Source organism: Musa acuminata, chromosome BXJ3-10 (assembly GCF_036884655.1).
Source record: "Musa acuminata AAA Group cultivar baxijiao chromosome BXJ3-10, Cavendish_Baxijiao_AAA, whole genome shotgun sequence".
In the NCBI taxonomy this organism is placed as follows: Eukaryota; Viridiplantae; Streptophyta; class Magnoliopsida; order Zingiberales; family Musaceae; genus Musa; species Musa acuminata.
In genome coordinates, this window is record NC_088358.1 from 29,864,990 (window position 1) to 29,886,904 (window position 21,915).

The 21,915-nt window shown below is 41.0% G+C and overlaps 4 protein-coding genes and 1 long non-coding RNA gene across 5 annotated transcripts; 4 read left to right on the plus strand and 1 right to left on the minus strand.

Annotated features, from left to right (window-relative positions):
* The first annotated feature begins 310 nt into the window (after positions 1-310).
* Positions 311-1,777, plus strand: LOC135651306 (curcumin synthase 3-like). Its single transcript, XM_065171306.1, has 2 exons — positions 311-559; positions 663-1,777. Exons 1-2 carry the CDS (start codon positions 382-384, stop codon positions 1,652-1,654), a joined length of 1,170 nt encoding a protein of 389 aa, XP_065027378.1. The 5' UTR covers positions 311-381; the 3' UTR covers positions 1,655-1,777.
* A 2,326-nt stretch (positions 1,778-4,103) lies between these two features.
* LOC135650960 (curcumin synthase 3-like) lies at positions 4,104-5,578 on the plus strand. The gene is made up of 2 exons (XM_065170688.1): positions 4,104-4,352; positions 4,451-5,578. Exons 1-2 carry the CDS (start codon positions 4,175-4,177, stop codon positions 5,440-5,442), a joined length of 1,170 nt encoding a protein of 389 aa, XP_065026760.1. The 5' UTR covers positions 4,104-4,174; the 3' UTR covers positions 5,443-5,578.
* A 3,272-nt stretch (positions 5,579-8,850) lies between these two features.
* On the plus strand, positions 8,851-10,347 carry LOC135650741 (curcumin synthase 3-like). Its single transcript, XM_065170305.1, has 2 exons — positions 8,851-9,139; positions 9,220-10,347. Exons 1-2 carry the CDS (start codon positions 8,962-8,964, stop codon positions 10,209-10,211), a joined length of 1,170 nt encoding a protein of 389 aa, XP_065026377.1. The 5' UTR covers positions 8,851-8,961; the 3' UTR covers positions 10,212-10,347.
* A 1,705-nt stretch (positions 10,348-12,052) lies between these two features.
* On the minus strand, positions 12,053-17,402 carry LOC103968791 (lipid phosphate phosphatase epsilon 1, chloroplastic). Its single transcript, XM_009382104.3, has 4 exons — positions 16,880-17,402; positions 16,205-16,430; positions 13,725-13,798; positions 12,053-12,401 (listed from the first exon to the last, which is right to left on the minus strand). Exons 1-4 carry the CDS (start codon positions 17,213-17,215, stop codon positions 12,174-12,176), a joined length of 864 nt encoding a protein of 287 aa, XP_009380379.2. The 5' UTR covers positions 17,216-17,402; the 3' UTR covers positions 12,053-12,173.
* A 739-nt stretch (positions 17,403-18,141) lies between these two features.
* On the plus strand, positions 18,142-21,892 carry LOC135651998 (uncharacterized). The gene is made up of 2 exons (XR_010502015.1): positions 18,142-18,444; positions 21,629-21,892. It is a non-coding gene; the product is annotated as an uncharacterized LOC135651998 (long non-coding RNA).
* Positions 21,893-21,915: the final 23 nt, after the last annotated feature.

Genomic DNA, 21,915 nt, shown 5'->3' on the forward strand with positions numbered 1-21,915 from the left:
AGGTTGGTGAGAATACCTAAACCAATATAGTATGGACTCACCCCGCAGTTGAATGCAATGGGTTGACTCGGGAAGAAGGGCGAAGTTGGTGGACAAGCTCCGGATGACGACGACGTACATATATCCAAGCAATGTGTCATCCATCCATCTATTAATGTTCAATAGCCCCGCCACTTTGGTGCTACCGATTCGTTCAACGTTCAAAGTAAATGCCTACTCGATCAACGGAAGTTGGCATCGCCTAACCGTGGCGGAAACAGAGGATACTGTAACACTGACACCCGAAACACCCTATATAAAGCATATGACGGAGGAGAAACTCCCTGCTCATCATCCCACTGTTTTATCCCGCATCACTCATCCGACGTTTTCGCTGCAACTATGGCTGGTATCAGTGCCTTCCGAAAGGCTCAAAGACCTCAAGGTCCAGCCACCATCATGGCCATCGGGACGGCCAATCCCCCCAACCTCTACGAGCAGAGTACTTTCCCGGACTTCTACTTCCGGGTCACCAACTCCGACCACATGCCAGAACTCAAGGACAAGTTCCGCCGCATCTGTAAGTTTATATCTGTGCGAAACGATTCTTCGTCGAAACATACCTTTCTTAATCGGAAAAAGAAAAAGGCTAACATGCGCTGTCGATCGCTCTGTACGTGAAGGTGGCAAGACCATGATCAAAAAGCGGTACATGCACCTCACGGAGGAGGTCCTCAAGCAGAAACCTGGAATGTGCTCCTACATGGACCCCTCCTTCGACGAGCGCCAGGAAATCGTGGTGGAGGAGGTGCCGAGACTCGCCAAGGAAGCCGCCGCCAAGGCCATCAAAGAGTGGGGCCGCGACAAGTCCGGCATCACCCACTTGGTCTTCTGCTCCACCAGCGGCATCGACATGCCCGGCGCCGACTACCGCCTGGTCAAGCTCCTGAACCTCCCCCTATCCGTCAACCGCATCATGCTCTACAACCAGGCCTGCCACATCGGCGCCCAGATGCTCCGCATCGCCAAGGACATCGCCGAGAACCACAAGGACGCCCGTGTGCTCGTGGTGGCCTGCGAGCTCAACACGCTCATCTTCCGAGGCCCAGACGAGCGCGACTTCCTGAGCCTCGCAGGCCAAGCCGCATTTGCGGATGGAGCAGCAGCGGTCATCGTCGGCGCGGATCCAATCCAAGGCGTCGAGAAGACCATCTTCGAGATGATGTCTGCGGAACAAGTGACCGTACCCGACTGCGAAAAAGCCGTCGGAGGCCACCTCAAGGAGATCGGTCTCACCTTCCATTTCATGAACCAGCTTCCCATGCTCATCTCCAACAACTTGGAGAACTGCCTCCTGGAGGCGTTCAAGCCATTAGGCATCACCGACTGGAACGAGGTCTTCTGGGTCTCCCACCCGGGGAACTGGGGAATCATGGACGCCATCGAGAAGAAGGTGGGGCTCAAGCAGGAGAAGCTCCGCTCGTCGAGGCACGTGTTCGGTGAGTACGGGAACATGATGAGCGCCACGGTTCTCTTCGTGATGGACGATGTGAGGAGGCGGTCGGCGGCGGAGGGGCGGGCGACAACCGGCGATGGGTTGGAGTGGGGAGTGCTCTTCGGCTTTGGACCGGGCCTCACCATCGAGACCGTGGTGCTTCGCAGTGTGCCTCTTTAGATTTCCCAGCAGAAACAGGACTTTTTATGTACTGTAAATAAAAAAAAAGGACCTCAATTACGCTAAAATGTGTGTGTTCTTAAAATAAAAATTATAGCTCGTAATTCGCTAGTTTTTTCTTTCGATTTTTTTGTTAGTATGTTCATCGGGTTGCTCGTTACAAATAAACCTCCACCATCTATCACACTACTGTAATCGTTTTGATCCATGATATGAGTAATCTTGACCAGTTATATATACATACATACATACATACATATATATATATATATATATATATATATATATATATAATTATAAATCTGTATTACTGATTATTAATTAATAATTGTTCACTATATTTATCTTCCTGTATTTACCATCGGCATGCTCCGTAATAAAGGTTATAAAAACGGGTCAAAGTCATCCGACGACTAAACTAAACTGTGGCCTCTTAATTAACATTTTTAATCTTTCAAAAACAAATGATCGTATTACAATTATCGATCTATCTATATAGGCCTAAAATATAAGAAAAAAAGTAATTAATAAGAAAGAAAATAAAATAAAATCATGTCAACATATTATTCTATCTTTCATTAAGATACATTGTTGGTTCTTTCTTCTCTTTTATTGTTTTTTTATTATTCATTATTATCGATCTAAGAAATAAAATCATATATTATATATCAGTTGAATCCATTCATCATCAACCCAAAACACTTTGGATTGATTCTTTTTCTTTAGATGTCTATAAAATATGATTTGATTTTCATCATATATATATATATATATTAATGAGAAAATAAATATAGTTATCTAGTTATTAACCACATTTCTCTTTATCGATAATACACTAATGATCAATTATCATCCGACACATAATCATCATATTGAAGCTATCATTTAAGAAAAAGATCTAAGTCACTTTCTATCTATCTATCTGACCGCATGGACTAAAGTCTAAGATAGATCGTTTGAGGACAGATCGTTTGAGATTCTCCTACATGTGAATAAAATGTCAAAAAAAATTTATTGAGATAAGTATAAATTGTTTCCTCTGAGTTTATGTATAAAAGCTAATCTCGACAGTATATCGGGAGCTTACTCTTTAAGAAAAACTTATATCCACCAAGTGATCTCGATCACTAACTTGAGCATCGAAGAAATCAGATTGAGAAATTTTATTTGACATCGATCTTAGTACAGGTAACGTTTCGAGATCTCAACACGATTATCTCGGAGCTACTTTAAAGCCACCTTAGTCACCATCTCGAATACGTCTACGTCCTTGAGTTTGGACTACGTCGAGTTAACTCAGACATCAACGATGTTTCCCGTAACACCTCACTTGGTGAAAACGCTAGAGTTTAGCAGCTTGTTATAGACTTTTATGATATTTTTTCTACCGTTTTAGCTAATATTTACGTGTCTATGTATCTAACGATATATTCGATGGAGATGTGGTGAATCTAACTGTTCCTGGCTGTAAGATGAGTACAGAGTACGTACTACTGTACAATTCTTTTCTATACGAGAAGAGGCCAATCCTGGACGCGGATCATTGATCAACCCAGGAAGCATCCTCCTTTATTCGCATTGCTTTCCCACCAAATTTTTGTTTCTTTTACTTGGAACATCTTGCTTTACTTTATTCACATTGCTTTCCTACTTTTTGTTTCTTTTCCTTCCAACATTTTACTTCTTTTTTTTAATTTAATATTTCCCTTTGCACTTATCACAGGGCACTAACAAATAACAGATGGCCTGTTTGCACATCGACTCCGGTGGAAACCACCGAGACTTCGGCGGTCCCATCGGACACGCGTTGTTAGAGGATCAAAAAGGAATGAGAGCCAGAGGTCAGGCATCTCCAATCGGACATCCCAACCATGGAGTCCACAGCAAGAGCATTTGGTCTGATCTGGAATAAGCAGACCCAATCAAACGCGGGTTCCAGTTACAGCTCTTCACGAACGTCACCCAGCACGTACAAACCCTTTTTATCTTCTCGAGAAGTCAATAGTTCATGGAGGAAATAGTTTGTCGAGTTATCTTTTTCTAGGATGCATGCCGAACACGTCCATTAGTTGACGTCAGGCAAGCTGTGACTAAAAATTCCATAGTTTTGGAATTTGTAAGCAGGCCGGGAATTGGATGCCGAGGAGCTTCCCACAGATTATGCTTCTGGTCGTTTGGATGGTGACGCATCATCGGCAATGAGATAGTGCAGTCGACAAAACTACACCACCGTTCAGCACCAGAGGGGGGGAAGGTTGACGATTTCCATAACTTGAAAATGTCAACAAAAGTTAGTCAATTGTCATGTGCTCCATTCAACGTTTTGTCGGTCAACACTAAGACTTGGCTCCACCAACCCACTACAATGATTTGAATCCATGTTGCATGAGAAGCTGCACGACCAAACGCCGGGGCTTCCATATAAGAGGGTGGAGGAGGGGAGCCACTCCACACCCTGCAAGTTGCTAACTTTCACTTGCTGTTACCGCTGGTTCTCGTCCGAGTCCTAGAATTGCGAAGATGGTGAGCATCGATGCCTTCCGGAAGGCCCAAAGACCTCAAGGTCCGGCCACCATCATGGCCATCGGGACGGCCAATCCCCCCAACCTCTACGAGCAGAGCACTTTCCCGGACTTCTACTTCCGGGTCACCAACTCCGATCACATGCCGGAACTCAAGGAAAAGTTCCGCCGCATCTGTAAGTTTACATCCGTGTGTGTGCTCGCGCTGCGATTCTTCGTCTAAACAGTACTTGAGAAAAGCTAATTCGCTCTGTTGCTCGCGCTGTTCACGAAGGTGGGAAGACCATGATCAAGAAGCGGTACATGCACCTCACGGAAGAGGTCCTCAAGCAGAAACCCGGAATGTGCTCTTACATGGACCCCTCCTTCGACGAGCGCCAGGAAATCGTCGTGGAGGAGGTGCCGAGGCTCGCCAAGGAAGCCGCCGCCAAGGCCATCGAAGAGTGGGGCCGCGACAAGTCAGGCATCACCCACTTGGTCTTCTGCTCCACCAGCGGCATCGACATGCCCGGCGCCGACTACCGCCTGGTCAAGCTCCTCGGCCTCCCCCTATCCGTCAACCGTATTATGCTCTACAGCCAGGCCTGCCACATCGGCGCCCAGATACTCCGCATCGCCAAGGACATCGCCGAGAACAACAAGGACGCCCGTGTGCTCGTGGTGGCCTGCGAGCTCAACACGCTCATCTTCCGAGGCCCAGACGAGCGCGACTTCCTGAGCCTCGCGGGCCAAGCCGCATTTGCGGATGGAGCAGCAGCGGTCATCGTCGGCGCGGATCCAATCCAAGGCGTCGAGAAGCCCATCTTCGAGATGATGTCTGCGGCACAGGTGACGGTACCGGACTGCGAAAGGGCCGTCGGAGGCCATCTCAAGGAGATCGGTCTCACCTTCCATTTCATGAACCAGCTTCCCATGCTCATCTCCAACAACTTGGAGAACTGCCTCCTGGAGGCGTTCAAGCCATTAGGCATCACCGACTGGAACGAGGTCTTCTGGGTCTCCCACCCGGGGAACTGGGGAATCATGGACGCCATCGAGAAGAAGGTGGGGCTCAAGCAGGAGAAGCTCCGCTCGTCGAGGCACGTGTTCGGTGAGTACGGGAACATGATGAGCGCCACGGTTCTCTTCGTGATGGACGATGTGAGGAGGCGGTCGGCGGCGGAGGGGCGGGCGACAACCGGCGATGGGTTGGAGTGGGGAGTGCTCTTCGGCTTTGGACCGGGCCTCACCATCGAGACCGTGGTGCTTCGCAGTGTGGCTATCTAGATTTCGCAGCAGAAACAGGAATCCGGTGGGCTTGTTCGTACCATATTAAGTGAATTATTTCCGTTTTTATTCTTGCGGTGGAACTCCATTTGGCTTTTAAGCTTAAATAAAAAGCTGCACAGAGTTAACGTACAAATTTTTGTTTGATTATTATGTTCGTCTCATTGCTTAACACGAATGAACATGTGGTTTTCAATCCAAGATGAGATTATGATAGAATGAAGAATGAAGTCGTAAAGGTAAAAAAACACGCATCAATTAATTTGATACGATATCTATTTATACATGTTGAAAGTGAGTATTTTGCTCAACTGAAAAATGAGATTTTCTCGTTAGAGAAATCTCATTCACTATGCAATTGGAGAAATCTCTTAGTTATCAAATTAAGCGTATGAATAATTCGGACCTCACTCGCTCTAATTCTTTGACGTTTAGTATTACTCACCTATTAATTTCTAGACTTAAACGATGATCTCTACTATAAACATTTAGCATCGGCAAATGAATATACCATTCGATATGTCAATCCCTTATCGTGGAATGAACTGAACTCAGAACATTGTCTATCCCTTCGGATGCTCGCTGACCTTTTCTCCGTGCGAGCATACGATTTGGCATCTTCCTCTATCTTATCATCTAACGAAGGCCGTGAGGTTCCTGCTCATCTTCGTAGAGAGGTGACCGAATTGGTCGCCGCATCGCTTTCCCGATGTCGCGGTTGGCCAGGGGAAGGTGATGCACATTTTCACTGCTCCAAGCTGGAAGGTTACGGTCCTCATCTGGTGCCGTCGAAGCATAATTAAGAGAAGGATCCCCGAGAGATGTTGATGACTTCTTGCCATCGGTGCATAGCTTATAATTCTTCTTCGGTCTCGTGTTGTTGTCCTCTGCAACTTTTGTTGACCATTCGTTTCTAGTCTTGAAGGTGGGAGCCGTCCTCGGTAGTTGGACGGGGCCGGCGTTGAGTTGAAATTTCGACGAGCATATATGAGCGACATTTGTCAGTCGCAATGAAATTATGCGCATTGACTATTTACGAGTCCCTCTGACCGACCGACCGTCGATGCAATTGCAATGGAGCTGCACGCGGAAGACGGATTAGGGTGCGGTCTTTCTAAAAGAGTCGCGAAAATAATAACAATGATTGGGATACTAGTAAATTTCATTCAGTTTTAACTGTCAAGTATTTGAATCTATCCTAAATTTGTTTCATATGATATCATTTTTAATTTATATTCGATAAAAAATATAAAATCATCAGCTCATCATTCGTCTCACCAATAACATGTCAGGTTAACACGCTTCAGTCCACCAAGATAAAAGTCCAGAAGTTAACTTAGGTAAGTTATTGAGTTATTGAGCTCCTTAGTTATCGAGGTGTAAAATATTCATAAGAATATTTTTGATCGATTATGAATTGGCTTTTTAGCGAAATATTCATAGGAATATTTTTGAAATATTAGAATGTAGTTTGAGTCAGTTACGAATCAACTCTTCGACGAAATATTCATAAGAATATTTTTAAAAACTTAAAAGGTCGTTCGAGTCAATTATGAACTACCTTCATATAATATTCTTTCTCATTAAGATTAATATAAAAATATTTAATTTTATATTAGGGAGGAGAAATAGAAAAAGGTGAAACTCGACTACTAACTTAAAGCATCAAAACAATCAACTTGGGTAACTCTCTGACCTCGATCTTTGTACAAGAAATGAGTCTAGAGAAATCGAGCTCTGCCTTGGTCGATTCCTCGTATATGGATTGGAATCGTATTGATATGAATATCAATAATAATTTTCTTTTATAATATTCTTTTCCAACAAATACCCTAGCAGAAGGGAAAACACAAAAACCCAAATTTTGTTAGTATTATAAGAATCACAATGGATGTCGATGAGCTTTTCATATTCCAAAACGAAACCCGATCTTCCTATATCTTTTTCTCCTATTCGATAATATTAACTCAACGTCGTTCTTATTAAAAAAACACCCACGAAGTGCTCAATATCGAATTAGTTTCATCTTATTAGACATCGACTCGAAAGACAATTGTACAGAAACTCCTCGACGACTAGTCCGCTACGCACCGCACGCGAGTTCACAGCTGTAGACAACCCCACGCAGATTTCAGTGATCCATTCGACGTCGAAGTAAGAAGCATGTGTTGAAGACGAAGTCCGTTTGCTCCATCTGCTTGGTGAATGCACGCGAAGTCGATAGGCCTCGCTCGCCTGCAGACAAGGCAGTGCATGCGTACGTCCAACGTAAGTATAACATGTATATATGTATATGTATATGATCGATAATTAAATGAAGGTTACGTAAATTGTTTGGGAATGCGTGCAAGGTGATCTTGCCAAAAGCGGACAAGATGATGCAACATGAGCACCTATTCAAGGAACCATCGGTATTTCTGCCCAGCGGTTGGTGTGGGTCGTCCATGTCCATGACATGTGCTATAGAAGTTGCTAGGCAAGTCAATGCCTAGCCAGTCAACCACGGCCTACCGCGTCGTTCATGTGACATGGAAATGGGAAAGCGTACATCATCACATACGTCCTTTCTTTCATGCATGGATCAAAAACTGAGGGCAAACCATTCATGCATCCAACCATTAAATTCCTCCGTTAAGTGGGTGGGAAGAGACCGAGCGATGGACTCGGAGCAGCATCGATCGAGTCAGCAAGCATCATCTTACTTTGTTTACATTGCTTTCCTATCTTTTAGCTTTCTATTTTGCTTTAGTCAAATTGCTTTCTATTTTGCTTTGTTTCCTCGCTTTCCGCTGGCATCAGCGGTAAACCACATGGATGATATACGAGCCACGCGTCGTCCGTGTTCGATTTGGACATTGCAATACACGGTTGTTTGTGATTGGCTGAACCTTTTACTTACCCAAAATGATACAGACTAAAACGAAATCGCTTGGTCTCATCTGGCGTAATCAAACATGGAGTCGAGTTCCTCCACCGGTTCACAAACATCGTCGAGCAATCTTAAAAGCCTTTGGTCACTTAGGAAGGGCTCTCTCCGTTCTCAACGAAATCGCTTTGCTTTCAATAGGATGTTGGTTGACTAATCATCCATAGTGGCGAAATGTTGAAGAAAGTGGGGTTGGTGAAGAAACTGCCGCAGACTGTGTTGATCAAGTTTTGGATTGGTCAGAATCAGCAATAACCACGGTTGGTGGGTAGGCGAATTCGAAACTCTACTTTCGATGGATCCTGACTCCCTCAGTCAAAATTAACCACGTGGGGGATCACCTACATTCAACGTTTTCATCGGTCAGCTGGAAGACTTGGCTCCACCAACCACCCTTCGCATGAGAAGCTGCAAGGCAATAACACACCAAGGCTAGCTTGCTGGCTGCTGAGGGGCTTCGTATAAATGGGCGGAGGAGAAGAGCCACTCCTCCCATCCTGCGTTCGCTAACTTTACTGCTGCTTTAATCCATTCATTCCTCGCTTGATCTCCTTCTGGTGCTCGCTGCTCCTTCTCCTCCCAGAATCGTGAAGATGGCCAGCGTCCATCCATTCCGCAAGGCCCAAAGAGCACGAGGTCCGGCCACCATCATGGCCATCGGGACGGCCAATCCTCCCAACCTCTACGAGCAGAGCACTTTCCCCGACTTCTACTTTCGGGTCACCAACTCCGACCACATGCCGGAACTCAAGGAAAAGTTCCGCCGCATCTGTAAGTATACATCTGTGTCTGCTGCGATTCTCCGTCTAAAAAAGAGAGAAAAAGCTAACTTGCTCGCTCTTTGCGTGAAGGTGGGAAGACCATGATCAAGAAGCGGTACATGCACCTCACGGAGGAGGTCCTCAAGGATAAACCAGGGATGTGCTCCTACATGGACCCGTCTCTGGACGAGCGACAGGACATCGTGGTGGAGGAGGTGCCGAGGCTCGCCAAGGAAGCCGCCGCCAAGGCCATCAAAGAGTGGGGCCGCGACAAGTCCGACGTCACCCACTTGGTCTTCTGCTCCACCAGCGGTGTCGACATGCCCGGCGCCGACTACCGCCTCGTCAAGCTCCTCGGCCTCCCCCTATCCGTCAACCGCATCATGCTCTACAGCCAGGCCTGCCACATCGGCGCCCAGATGCTCCGCATAGCCAAGGACATCGCCGAGAACAACAAGGACGCCCGTGTGCTCGTGGTGGCCTGCGAGCTCAACACGCTCATCTTCCGAGGCCCAGACGAGCGCGACTTCCTGAGCCTCGCAGGCCAAGCCGCATTTGCGGATGGAGCAGCAGCGGTCATCGTCGGCGCGGATCCAATCCAAGGCGTCGAGAAGCCCATCTTCGAGATGATGTCTGCTTCACAGGTGACGGTACCGGACTGCGAAAGGGCGGTCGGAGGCCATCTCAAGGAGATCGGTCTCACCTTCCATTTCATGAACCAGCTCCCCATGCTCATCGCCAACAACTTGGAGAACTGCCTCCTGGAGGCGTTCAAGCCATTAGGCATCACCGACTGGAACGAGGTCTTCTGGGTCTCCCACCCGGGGAACTGGGGAATCATGGACGCCATCGAGAGGAAGGTGGGGCTCAAGCAGGAGAAGCTCCGCTCGTCGAGGCACGTGTTCGGTGAGTACGGGAACATGATGAGCGCCACGGTTCTCTTCGTGATGGACGATGTGAGGAAGCGGTCGGCGGCGGAGGGGCGGGCGACAACCGGCGATGGGTTGGAGTGGGGAGTGCTCTTCGGCTTTGGACCGGGCCTCAGCATCGAGACCGTGGTGCTTCGCAGCGTCGCCCTCTAATAGGGTTTCTCACCTCCAAAATTATGAAAATTTTTTTTCTTTCTTTTCGCATTCTTTCCTATTTGAATTTGTAAGAGAATAATGTAAACTACATAACGTTGTCGATGCATATACCTTTTTCTTTTCTTTTTTTGTATTTCCGATTTTTAATAGTGTTTGACTGATATAAGAAAAAATATCAACCCAACAAACAACATCGTTTTCTTTGTTTTAACCGCACAATAATTGACGCCTGCCAATTAATGCCAGAAGAACCTATAAGAAAATAAATAAGATGACTGACGATTAGTAGTATTTCGGGCATGCGGTGTAAGAATGCAGTAGTAAAATAATAATAATAATAATAATAATAATAATAATAATAATAATAATAATAATAATAATAATATTATTATTATTATTATGAATAGTTAATCCCGCATTGCCGTATGGGATGTGATTTGAAGTGGGTGGACATCGAGTTGTGCCATCGTGGAATATTCACCTCATGTGGATTATCTGAAAAGTTTTGCAGCCAGCAGGGCATATAGGAGTCTAGATTTGACCCTCCGGTTGCCTCCTGCAAACGTATTAGGAAACCCACTCAACCCAAGCTACGATCCTATCTGAATTATGAGATTTCAGGGATTCCATAAAACGTAATAAAGAAAGACAAGACCAAACTAGCTGATAGAAGATAAGATTTCCCCAACTTGATAGAGGATAAGATTTCCCCAATTAGATGAGGAAATCTCTCTATTCTGTTTATTCTGTTGAGGAAAATCCTTCCTCCTAATCTGTATAAATAGGAGAGGGAACATGTTAATAGATTTAAGCTAAATTTCTCTACTTCAATAAAGCTTTTTATATTATATTGTTCTTATCTTCTATTATTTCTATCATGGTATCAGAGCCACTTGCCTAGAGCAAGCTCTCTTCTTGTTGCCAATTCATCATTGGTGTTGCCACTTTACGCCAACGTCCGTTCCCTTCCACTACGGCATCTCTAGTGCTGCTCATCAGCACTGCCCCACTTTTCTTCCTCGTTGTAGCTATTTTCCTTCCTCTTCTGCTACAGCTTCCTCCTCTGTTGCAGTTTCCTCCTTTGTTGTAGTAGCATCACTGCAACATTGTTGTAGATTTCTTCTCTACCGTCGCAGCCGTCGTAATCGCAACCACGACCAACGTCGTTGAGAAAAGCGAAGCTTCGCTCTTGCTTTCGGCCAGCGACCAACGTCGCTGAGAAAAGTGAAGCTTCACCCTTCGGCTAGGGAACGCCTGTGCCATCACAGCAACAGCAATCGCAGCAGCAGCAGCGATCTACACTTATCTTACTCATGAAGCCTCTCGCTTGTAAACAATTCTTTGCATCGATCCAAGATTGGTATCCTTGTTAGGAGCACCATCTTGCGGGGGCATGATAGAAGATAAGATTTCCCTAACTTGATAGAGGATAAGATTTCCCCAATTAGATGAGGAAATCTCTCTATTCTGTTTATTCTGTTAAGGGAAATCTTCCTCCTAATCTGTATAAATAGGAGAGGGAACATGTTAATAGATTTAAGCTAAATTTCTCTACTTCAATAAAGCTTCTTATATTATATTGTTCTTATCTTCTATTATTTCTATCACTAGCTACGATCCTGTATGAATTATGAGATTTCAAGATTCCATTAAACGTAATAAAGAAAGACGACCAATCTAGCTACGATCCTATCTGAATTATGAGATTTCAAGGATTCCATGAACCACAATAAAGAAGGACCAAACTAGCTGCGATCCTATCTGACTCATGAGGTTTCAGGGATTCTATAAAACACAATAAGGAAAGACCAAAGTAGCACAAACTAGCATGATGAGGCTTGTCCGCAACAGCTTCAGATTTCAACGGGAATGTGTATCTTACAATCACCACAATAATATACAACATTACGAAACATTTGGACGTATACAACAACAATAATATACTTCCGCTGTCTACGGCTACGGCTCATCCCTGAGCCAGTGTTGAATCATGTAGACAACGAAAGCCCCACACAACATCACTGACCCCAGAACAACCAAAATCCGGACCCACAACAATGAAATAAAGGCTTCTAATACAAAAGAATGCCACAGCCAATACCATGCAACACCACAACAGGACCCCAGTAGAGCACCTACAAGGACTTGACTGTAAGTGTGGAGCTGCTGTGATACCCGAAGCCATGACTGCATCAACAAAAAAGATAGAAAGGGAACACAACTCAATCATGAAGTCATATTTCATTAGACAGAGAAAGCAATACAAGAGAACAAAAAAAAGGTTAGGTTATGTGTGTTATCCAATGAATCTGCAGAGATGGACCTTGATGTATAAAAACATGGGACAAATATAGCTAAGAGATTCAAGAGAACAGAGACATGGATGCATGTATCAAATAGCTCTTACACCATATACATCTTCAATCAGTTTCTAACAGAACATTCGTACAAGTTTAAATGCACTTGGAGATCACCAAACTCTTTCAAATCAAATTTCTGTATGTGCTTGGTGAGCTGTCAGATCGATGATGCATAACTGTCTAGTTGTCTATTTTGAGGTGAGGACAGGATCGTTTCCATCTCCCCTGTCTTCTAAGGTTCTTACACAGCTTTCCTGTCTACTTCAATCTTAAAGATTAATTTCTAATTCTTAGCAGACTACTCAAGCAAAACACATCGTCGGACTCATATATGATATCTACTTCAATTTGTGCTGATACTCTTTTCGCAAATTTATTGGTAGATACTAGTCGATATCAGTTAATCTAAATACAACATTTAAATAAGCTAAAATCGTATAAAACTTATAGATTAAAATATGTAGATTCTTAAAGAGCATAAGACTGAATTAAGTGATCTATCAAAATGAACTACCCTGATTGGAAGTTACGGAACTTATTAGAGAACATAATTTAAAATGAAAGTTAATACAACATGCATGCCTTATGAGCTATTCTAATAGTAGAAGTTTCTGTCTGCATCTTAGATTAATGGTTTGAAGTTATGCATGGGTTTCTAATGAGGGAAAGGTTGTTAGCAAAGAGAATAGTGGGAGCCTATGCATAGGGCTCCCAATTCAGAGGATGAAGGGGGCACGTGTCCCCTTGGATCCCTTCACTCAGCAAGTGATATTTGCAGCTACAATTGAGAATACATGGCAATCCTTTGCCATCCTAATTCATCTAGATATATTGCTACTTAGATGTATGATTTCAGAGAACATAAATTTAAGTGTTCTTCCTTGAACTTCGAGAGAACTGACAACACCTGTACTTGATAAGGTAAACACCAAACTTTCCAATCTTGATTAATTTAAAAATATAACAGGAACTGGAATTGAAAACACAGAGCCACATATCTATAGATATTTAACATCGACATTTGCGGAACTTGGATTTCTTGGTCAAGCAAAAGGTTACTGGATGATTCTTGCACGCAAAAATGTGCTCTCCGATCAGAAAATCTTGTACGACATAAAATGTAAAGTGGAAATATCAGAAACTTTCTTACAAGATAAGAGCCAAACAATAAGGCAATACTTCCAATAGACACCGTGAATGCATCTATCCCCAGATGATTGACCACTGCATCAGATGAAAACCCATGACAAAGTATTACACATAAAACATAAATATGGCATGTGAAAAAAAAAACAAAATAAAGTATCAAAATGCCATATATTTGCAAAAGGCACTCTCATCCTAGAAGATGTCAAATTGACAGAAAAACCTTGAATGACAAAAGATGCATAGTCAGAATACAAAATAATCATTACTTGTTATGAGATTGCGCTCTAGAAGTATCAAATATATGTAGTCACGGAACATCCTCTAAAATGCTAAGTATTACATACTAATAGTAACAACTCTGAATAATATGGTAAGGTTGTCAAAAATGGTTTAACCACAAGATGTTTCGCATATGCATACAAACAATACATAAGCAGAGTGAACCAAGAAGTTCCAAACCACAGTCACCTATTCCCGGCTCTCTGTTATTTAGGCGAGGGACATGGATCAAACATCAATTATATTGATAACCTAGGGACTTCGCTGGAAACCCTGATCAAAAGGTTACAAAAACTTCCAGCACCTACAGGATTCCATCAGTCCTTAAAACCTGAATCAGTCTTTTTTCTCAGGAAATGTCCTGCGATGTTATGATTAAAATAGTGAAAATTCTTAAACTTTATTGAAGTATGCTAGATCACCTCATCTCCAAAATCTATCCTGTTGTGCTGTCTTTCTCCGTTTATGTTATAATTAGGCAAAGGATGCACTTAATTATTACAACCATTTCAACGCTAGAAGTATTATCATAAGGCATGTACAAGATTGCAATTGTAGAAGAATGCATATTGATATTCTAGAATGTCAGTGTTACTTGGCCAGTCGCAAATGGCTGCCATGTTCCTGTGCTCTGAGATAAACATCCCAAAGTTATGGCATAGGACATGTGTATGACTGTTAGATATATGCATTTCAAAAGCATGTAGATGTTTTTCAAAGACAGATGATTTCGTTATACAACTTCCAAAAGCTTAAGTCAGTCATTGTCCTAGATTATTCTAGTCAATGAAATATTTAGACTCCTAAAAATACTTTAACAGTAAAAAGTGAAAATCAAGTGCCCAAGTGGCAGTAATACTTGCATATACTTTTTTCATGAAGGGATAAAATGCCCATCGCTTAAGCAGGCAGCCTTCCAGGCTCAGCCTTTTGTTCCCCAAGCATATCACCTTTACTCTTCCTTTTTCTTTAATACCATATTTTGTCATTTGAGGACCATGGTCCAGACAGATCAGGTAAGTAGGTTACTGTTTCCCCATAACCTGCAGAAAAAAACTTTTTGCTTGGTTCAGACGGTAATCCTACCCTCGGTTCAAAATTAACGTTTGGTCCGACCAGGGAGCAATACTAGTCCAATATTGAGATATAAAACCATGTTCAGAACCAAGAATTATTACTGCTGTTGTTGCATTCATGTCAGAATGGACTTTCATACACATTACAACTGAGCTTAATATATCCATGCCATGCCAAAAAACATCTATTCTTGATCATCACATTTAGATTGTGTAACTAAGAGTAAAGATCTTATGTTTTTAATATATCAATCCAGACCAAACATACTAAGAGTGTTAATATACCACAACAACCGAATATTTGACCCTAATCTGACCCAACTGTTAAAGTGGGAATCACTAAAATATGATTGATTGTGATGTTGGTTGGGTATTGATCTTTTAAATTTTTAATACTGCATCTCATAACACATGATATCAATGGGTTACTAACCGACAATGAAGCCTGAATGGTGCAGATGGATGCCAACACCCTAGACTTCCACATCTCTTTGACCCTTTCCATTTAGAACAACTGTGGTGACATGACAGTGTTCTGCGCCATCCCAACAGTACATATTGTTTTACCAACCTATATAGACATGTACCATAGATTGTGTTGTGCCAAGTATGCCACAAAGATATTTTCTATATGAAATCATACTATTGTTACCACAATAGTAAATCCAACATTTCTATTCTTACTACAATAGTGAACATGACATCTTTTCTTCGGCTGTATGTAAATATCAAATGTTTCACTTTTGTAGCAGGCTCTGAAACTTCACATTATCAACTCTGAATTATAAAATTGTCCAAGCCATAACTCCCAGTCAAATAAAAATCGAACATGTCTTTTTATGCCCCATCTCTTGTGGAGATTGAAATTGAACAATCCGCTCACAGAGAGTTGTCTTTTTCAAAGACGTGATGATGCGTTGACGGTAATACTGCTTCTTGATATCTCTAAACTAATTGTAACTTTTATTAAAGAACATGTAAAAGGTAGTTGTCCTATGAATAAGCCTATTGGAGAAAAGATATTTTCGTTTCTCCTGTCAGCATCAGATAGCCGCACTGCTAAATTTGTAAATTTGCATTTCGATTCACATACAACAATTAAATCTACCAATTAGTAAAAGCTTACTTGAAAGAATAAAAATTGCTTCGATATAGAAGATGGATTGTGCATGTGAAGATGGCATTCCAGGATCAGGTTTCAATCCAGCAACAGGTCTTTCGTGGTTCAATATCCTCTTTAATGTAACAGAAAGCGAAACATTTATAACCGATCCCGTTGCGTCCCACAAGATCTCGGCATCATGCTTCCACAGAATTGCGAGGCCAAAGAGAGCAGCCACTAACCACTTGCTCTGGAACCATAAAAAAACTGGTCAAAATAAATTCAGTTTAAAGAAAAATATGCCAGCAACATGGGTGCCGGAAACAATAAAATAGAAACATATAAGAACTGGATCACTTGTACATCTGAAAGCTTTGCACAAATAAATGTATTTTCCATATCCTGCTCAAGTGCAAGACCACAAATAAAATACTTTCTAGCGATGCACCAGATGCCATCAGATACAGTGAAATCAAGAATCTTATTCCAAGTCGCATCTTCTAACTGTTGAGAATGCTTTCCCTCGGAGTGTGAATTCGGTCCCTTCAATTCAGTGAATAAAGTCACAAAAGTTATAAATAATTGCCAGGTGATGAGGTCTCGAGAGCCGCTGCCTAACCCCATCATGGAGAATAACCATGGAGAAACATATAAAAGTTGGTACAGAACGATTGCTGAAAGCCTTGGAATCGGACTAACCGTTCCATTGAGAACCGCTTCGAGGTTTCTCCATGTAAAGTCTCGATCCAAGTTGAACGGCCCCGTCCGTAGCATCGCCTCCACCTCCCCCGGTGCAGTATCCTCCTCGATATCCTGATCGCTCCCTAAAGCTGCCAGTCTAGTCAACTCGGTCATGCTACCTCTACGACCAGACACCGTTGACCTTCCTCTGAGATGGGATTTTGATCTTGATCCGAGCCGAGGGGTCAAAATTGGAATTTTAGAGGCGTGGCGCTGATGGTACGAGTAGGGCGAGAGGGGTTTCAACGGCGGAAGATGGATGGCGGCCGAGGAGGGGAGGGGGAATGACGGCATCTTGTGGACGGGGTAGGGGTTGCAGCGACGAGCATCCTAAGGAAGGGAATAAAAAGAGGCATTTGTAGGAGTAGAAGGCGTCCACAAATTTGTCTGTTTGGCGCATCGGAACACCCTTTCTAAAGCCGTCCACAGCCTTCCGGCCGAAGGGGATGTGGTCTCCGCCGCCCCCCTCTTTCCCACGAGGTGTTGTTGTGTTAAAAATTTGGTTTTTGGTGGAAAATTCTAATTGAATACGTTCGTTTTAAAAGAATAATTACGTTTCTACTTTTACCTTATCCGCTAAATACACAATTACTTTCCTTCTGAAAAGAACACGTGGAACGAATTATGTTCTCACTTGTCAACCCATCAATTATTACTTTAAAAGAAATATAAATTTATTATAAATATCAGATAATGTGGACGTAAAAATATTATGAGAATAAAGGATTTATGGTTCCAAATAATTATTCTAATTTATTAAACAATAATAAAGAAACAAAGAAATTTCTATACTGATTTCCTTTGGGTCCGTAAATAAAAGACACAAATACATTAGATAATGTCAATAGCATTTAATACCTACCATCAAATTGTATAATATTTTTTTAAATCCTTCGACACACATTGTTGTTGTTGTCTGAGGTGTCCACTCATTCTTGTGATATTGTAAAGCAAATGGTATCCACACATAGTATCGCTTTATATACATATATATATATATATATATATATGTATATGTATATATACATATATACATATATATATATATGTATATGTATATATACATATATACATATATATATATATGTGTATATACATATATATATATATGTATATATATATATATCGGGAGTAGGCTTTTGTTGAAAGCTTCTAAAAATACGGAGTGTGTTGGGCTTGCCTTCCGTCTTCTTGTCACAAATGTACTCGGCTAGGTTTCTCCGCGGATCATCTTAACACGTCCCGCGCTTCTAGAATAATCTACCCACCACTATATATGAACCACTACCCCGAAGTTCCGAGAGAGGAAAGAGGGAGGAGATCGGAGGAGAGGCGACATGGATCTTGAGGCCAATTCCTTCCTTGGAGATGGATGTTGAGGCGAACATCTTCTGCTTCCTCCCTCCCTCCGATCCTTGAGTCTTAACCCTAGACGGAGAAATGGTGAGCGATGATAGAATGGCGGAGATCCTCCTAGTCTTCTGTGCGCGAAGCAATTTCCATCCGGATCTTTTCCTATCGAGGTATTTGTAAAGATCCCCAAAATTACAAGCCCTTGGATTCTTAGACTCTTTCTCTTGTGATTTCTTTTGCTTCCGTTGTCACGACATTCGTTTGCAAGAATGTTGGCAAAATGTTGTTATGCAAAAAAAGAAAATGGGGATCTCGAAGAGTATCTACTCGAACCGTCTTAAGGGAACTTAATTAAACTTTATAATCTATACCGATCCTTGAGTCTGACCCCTGAATGAATAAGTGACATAATATGGTGGAGAGGTAGAAGATCCTCGAGATCTCCTGCGTCGATTCTCACTTTGGAGAGTATCTGATTCAAGTATTCTCCCATCGATGTATTGGTAAACATCTCCCAAAAGTAATCGTTCTTGTATTCTTGATTTTTTTTTTAAATCTTGAATTGATACGTTTGATTGTTGAACTGGTTATTTTTGGTATTACATAACGTGTCCAGATTGTTTGTGATTTCTTTTTCTTTTGTTATTAAGAATCCTAACAACTTCACATGTCCTTTGCAAAGAAGTTGTTAGAGTGTCCTTCGGCACGAAAATGAGGATTGGGATGTGATTCGTCATCCTAAAGGTTGATAAATTAGATTTTAACCTTTACCAACTCACTTGATTCCTCTTTGTTTGTTGTTTGGACTTCTCTTGCAAGAAGTTTAGGTATGAAAGGTTAGTAATCGTCTGTCCCAGAAATTGATCATCTGAATCTTGTGGTTTTTATTTGTCATAAATTACCTTTTGTCTGGCACTTCTTAGTGCTAGCCTAAATGAAATAGGTTATTTTGTTAACTAAATGACACCATCATATTTTCTGACCTTGGGATCCATTGGATCTTTAATTTGCTTGTTCCTATTCCTACCTTGGTCTCATCTTGGGGTCTTAAGACATGATGGTTCTTTCATGATCTCCTGGTCATGTTGCATGTTATGTTCACATCTGAGGATATAGAAGAAGATACAGGGTTATTCTATGTCTTACATATGAAGCTAGCACTGCTTGTGCTTCTTAATCTGATCCTAGTGTGATTATCATACTTTTATGCTACTTTTCTTTAATTATTATTCTTCACATGATGATCAAGATCATAAATAATGTCACCCCTTTGAATTTACTTTACATTTTGACATAAACAAATCTCTTCGATAAGTATGTTTTTGTTTTCATATGTGAGATTAGCAATGTTGATCGGGTTACTATATCTTGATCAAGATGATATCGTATCTCTTATGTTAGAATATGATCTGTGAATCAAAGTCATGTTGATATCTATCTTTGATTCCATTATGTAATAATTAGATTTGGTTCTATTAATTGGTTTAAAATTAAGTAGCTAAGGAATGAATTATTTAGATTAGCCTTCATTTATAAAAAGCACGAACTTACCTTCAACTCTAGTTCATCATAAGTTTGAAATTAACTGATTATATATGTTATAGATACGATTGTGGTTATATAAATACATTAGGACATTCTCGTTTAAATTGTACAGATTGGATATCCAGTCCAATTATAACTTGATTAAGCTTGCCTAATTTGGTTTCAATTTTAATTGACATGATCATAATAATTTGTAGTTATGCAAGCTAACGATGACACCTGAGTAAGTTTCCATTATAATCCTAAATAAATTAGGATATCCTCGTTTGAATTGTACAAATGCTATGTTTGGTCCAATTACAACTTAAGTCGGTAAGTCTAATTTGTTATAAGTCAATTTGAATTTTGAATGACTTGTGATCATAATGGTATTTAATTTGTGAACAGCATTTTTATTCCCCATGATAACATTCCAATTCAAAGATTTTTTTAATAAAATATTAACATCTAATTCTAGTCCTATGGCCTTCATAATGATAAATTTGGTCAATGATTGATATCGAGTTCATTTAATTAGTAATTTTTTATCATGTCACATTCAATTATATTATCAGTTTTAATTTGTTGTATTTATGTAGTCATTTCATCCCATGTTCTGGATCAAATTACGTCGACATAGTTAAGATCAAGTAGATCAAAATTGATCATCCAAAGGTTTATTTAGCATCCATGAAATTCACAAATTTGACAAGTTAATATTAATATGTAATTAAATATTTCAGTTTCACTTAATTAAATCAAGTGATGGTTTCATTTTAATCCAAATTTTAGTATTTTGACTAGGTTGATGTTTCCACATGAAGTTGACCCTCCAAGGCCACATTTTTAATTATTTGATTTCTTGCTTGTTTATTTTTCGGATTTTGTTTATCCGTTTTTATAGATGATTTATTTGCTTAACTTTCCTCTCGTATTCTGAGTTGATATTTTGAGGACTAAGAAATATTCTAAAATGGAATGCTAGAGTCGGGCATGCTTCTTGATTTGGTCCAACCATATTATTATACTTTTATGGTGCCTTTTCATTAGTTATTCTACATAAGATGATCAAGATTGTAAATAATAATATACCTTTGAATTTATAATTGATTTTAAGAGGCAATGAAATTCAATGACAGGGTTCCCCCGAAAATGTTTGTACGATTTCCATTGTAAAATATGTACCTCCAATTTGTTCTTTTCATATAGTGGAACCATTGGTGAGGTCGATTATACGAGTTTCAAGATGAAAAGCTTAGTCATTGCTGTTGGATAAGAGGTATGCCAACTGAAAGGAAGTTGCTTACAACTGCTTTGCCGAATTCTGATGCAATGCTGTAACTCTTAAGTCTAATTCTAGTGCAACTCCTGCAAGCATTTGAAAAGCAAGATCTCTACTATCATATGCTTTGCAATCTAGACTTGAGGATCACTTGCACCACAATTGTCTTAACCTTTTTGGGTTGCTCTAATTGAAGCATTTCTAACTTCTAAAGATGTGGCAATAAGCTTAAGGCAGAGCATCGGGAAAGACGTTGAAGATTAAGCTGCATTGACTTTGTTTGTTTATACATTGATTTTATTGCACTGGAAACAAATGGGTCGAGGGGGTGAAATCCTTCGTAAAGGTTTGATGTGGTTAAGGATATCCAGTGGTAGGGTATCTTTTTGTTGAAATCAGGATCAATTTGATTTGATCATATTATTTGGCTTGGAATTAAGTAGTTAAGGTTTGACATATTTTGCTTAGTTTTATTCTTAAAGTTTTTTTTTATCACAAGTTGACGAAGCTTGGAGTTAGCTAATTAAGTACTTGTTATACATTTTTAGATAAAGCCGCGTGCGGGCATATCACACATTGTTAATTGCACAAAGGTTATCGCGTATGTTCATAGTTTGAAGGTGAGCACATGTCGCTGGCATAGTTGATTGTGTTCAATGATTTGGTGGTTCGACATTTTGATTATTTTTTGTGTTCCGTGTAAAAGTTATTATTTTTCACTTTGGCAATATTTTCTTTATTTTTTAACTATAATGATGGTTGTAAAAAAATGTTCATGTGACGATGGCGTGTGTATATATATTTTGGTCGTCTCGTTGGTGTTAAAAAAGTAAGC

Coding starts and splice junctions, on each gene's coding strand:
- LOC135650960 (XM_065170688.1), top strand. CDS start 4,175: ATGGTGAGCATCGATGCCTTCCGGAAGGCCCAAAGACCTCAAGGTCCG. Junction 4,353..4,450: donor GGAAAAGTTCCGCCGCATCT/GTAAGTTTACAT, acceptor CTGTTCACGAAG/GTGGGAAGACCATGATCAAG.
- LOC135651306 (XM_065171306.1), top strand. CDS start 382: ATGGCTGGTATCAGTGCCTTCCGAAAGGCTCAAAGACCTCAAGGTCCA. Junction 560..662: donor GGACAAGTTCCGCCGCATCT/GTAAGTTTATAT, acceptor CTGTACGTGAAG/GTGGCAAGACCATGATCAAA.
- LOC135650741 (XM_065170305.1), top strand. CDS start 8,962: ATGGCCAGCGTCCATCCATTCCGCAAGGCCCAAAGAGCACGAGGTCCG. Junction 9,140..9,219: donor GGAAAAGTTCCGCCGCATCT/GTAAGTATACAT, acceptor CTTTGCGTGAAG/GTGGGAAGACCATGATCAAG.
- LOC103968791 (XM_009382104.3), bottom strand. CDS start 17,215: ATGCCGTCATTCCCCCTCCCCTCCTCGGCCGCCATCCATCTTCCGCCG. Junction 13,799..16,204: donor AGCAATTTTTATTCTTTCAA/GTAAGCTTTTAC, acceptor CATCTGATGCAG/TGGTCAATCATCTGGGGATA. Junction 12,402..13,724: donor TATTGTTTGGCTCTTATCTT/GTAAGAAAGTTT, acceptor TTGTTGATGCAG/TCATGGCTTCGGGTATCACA.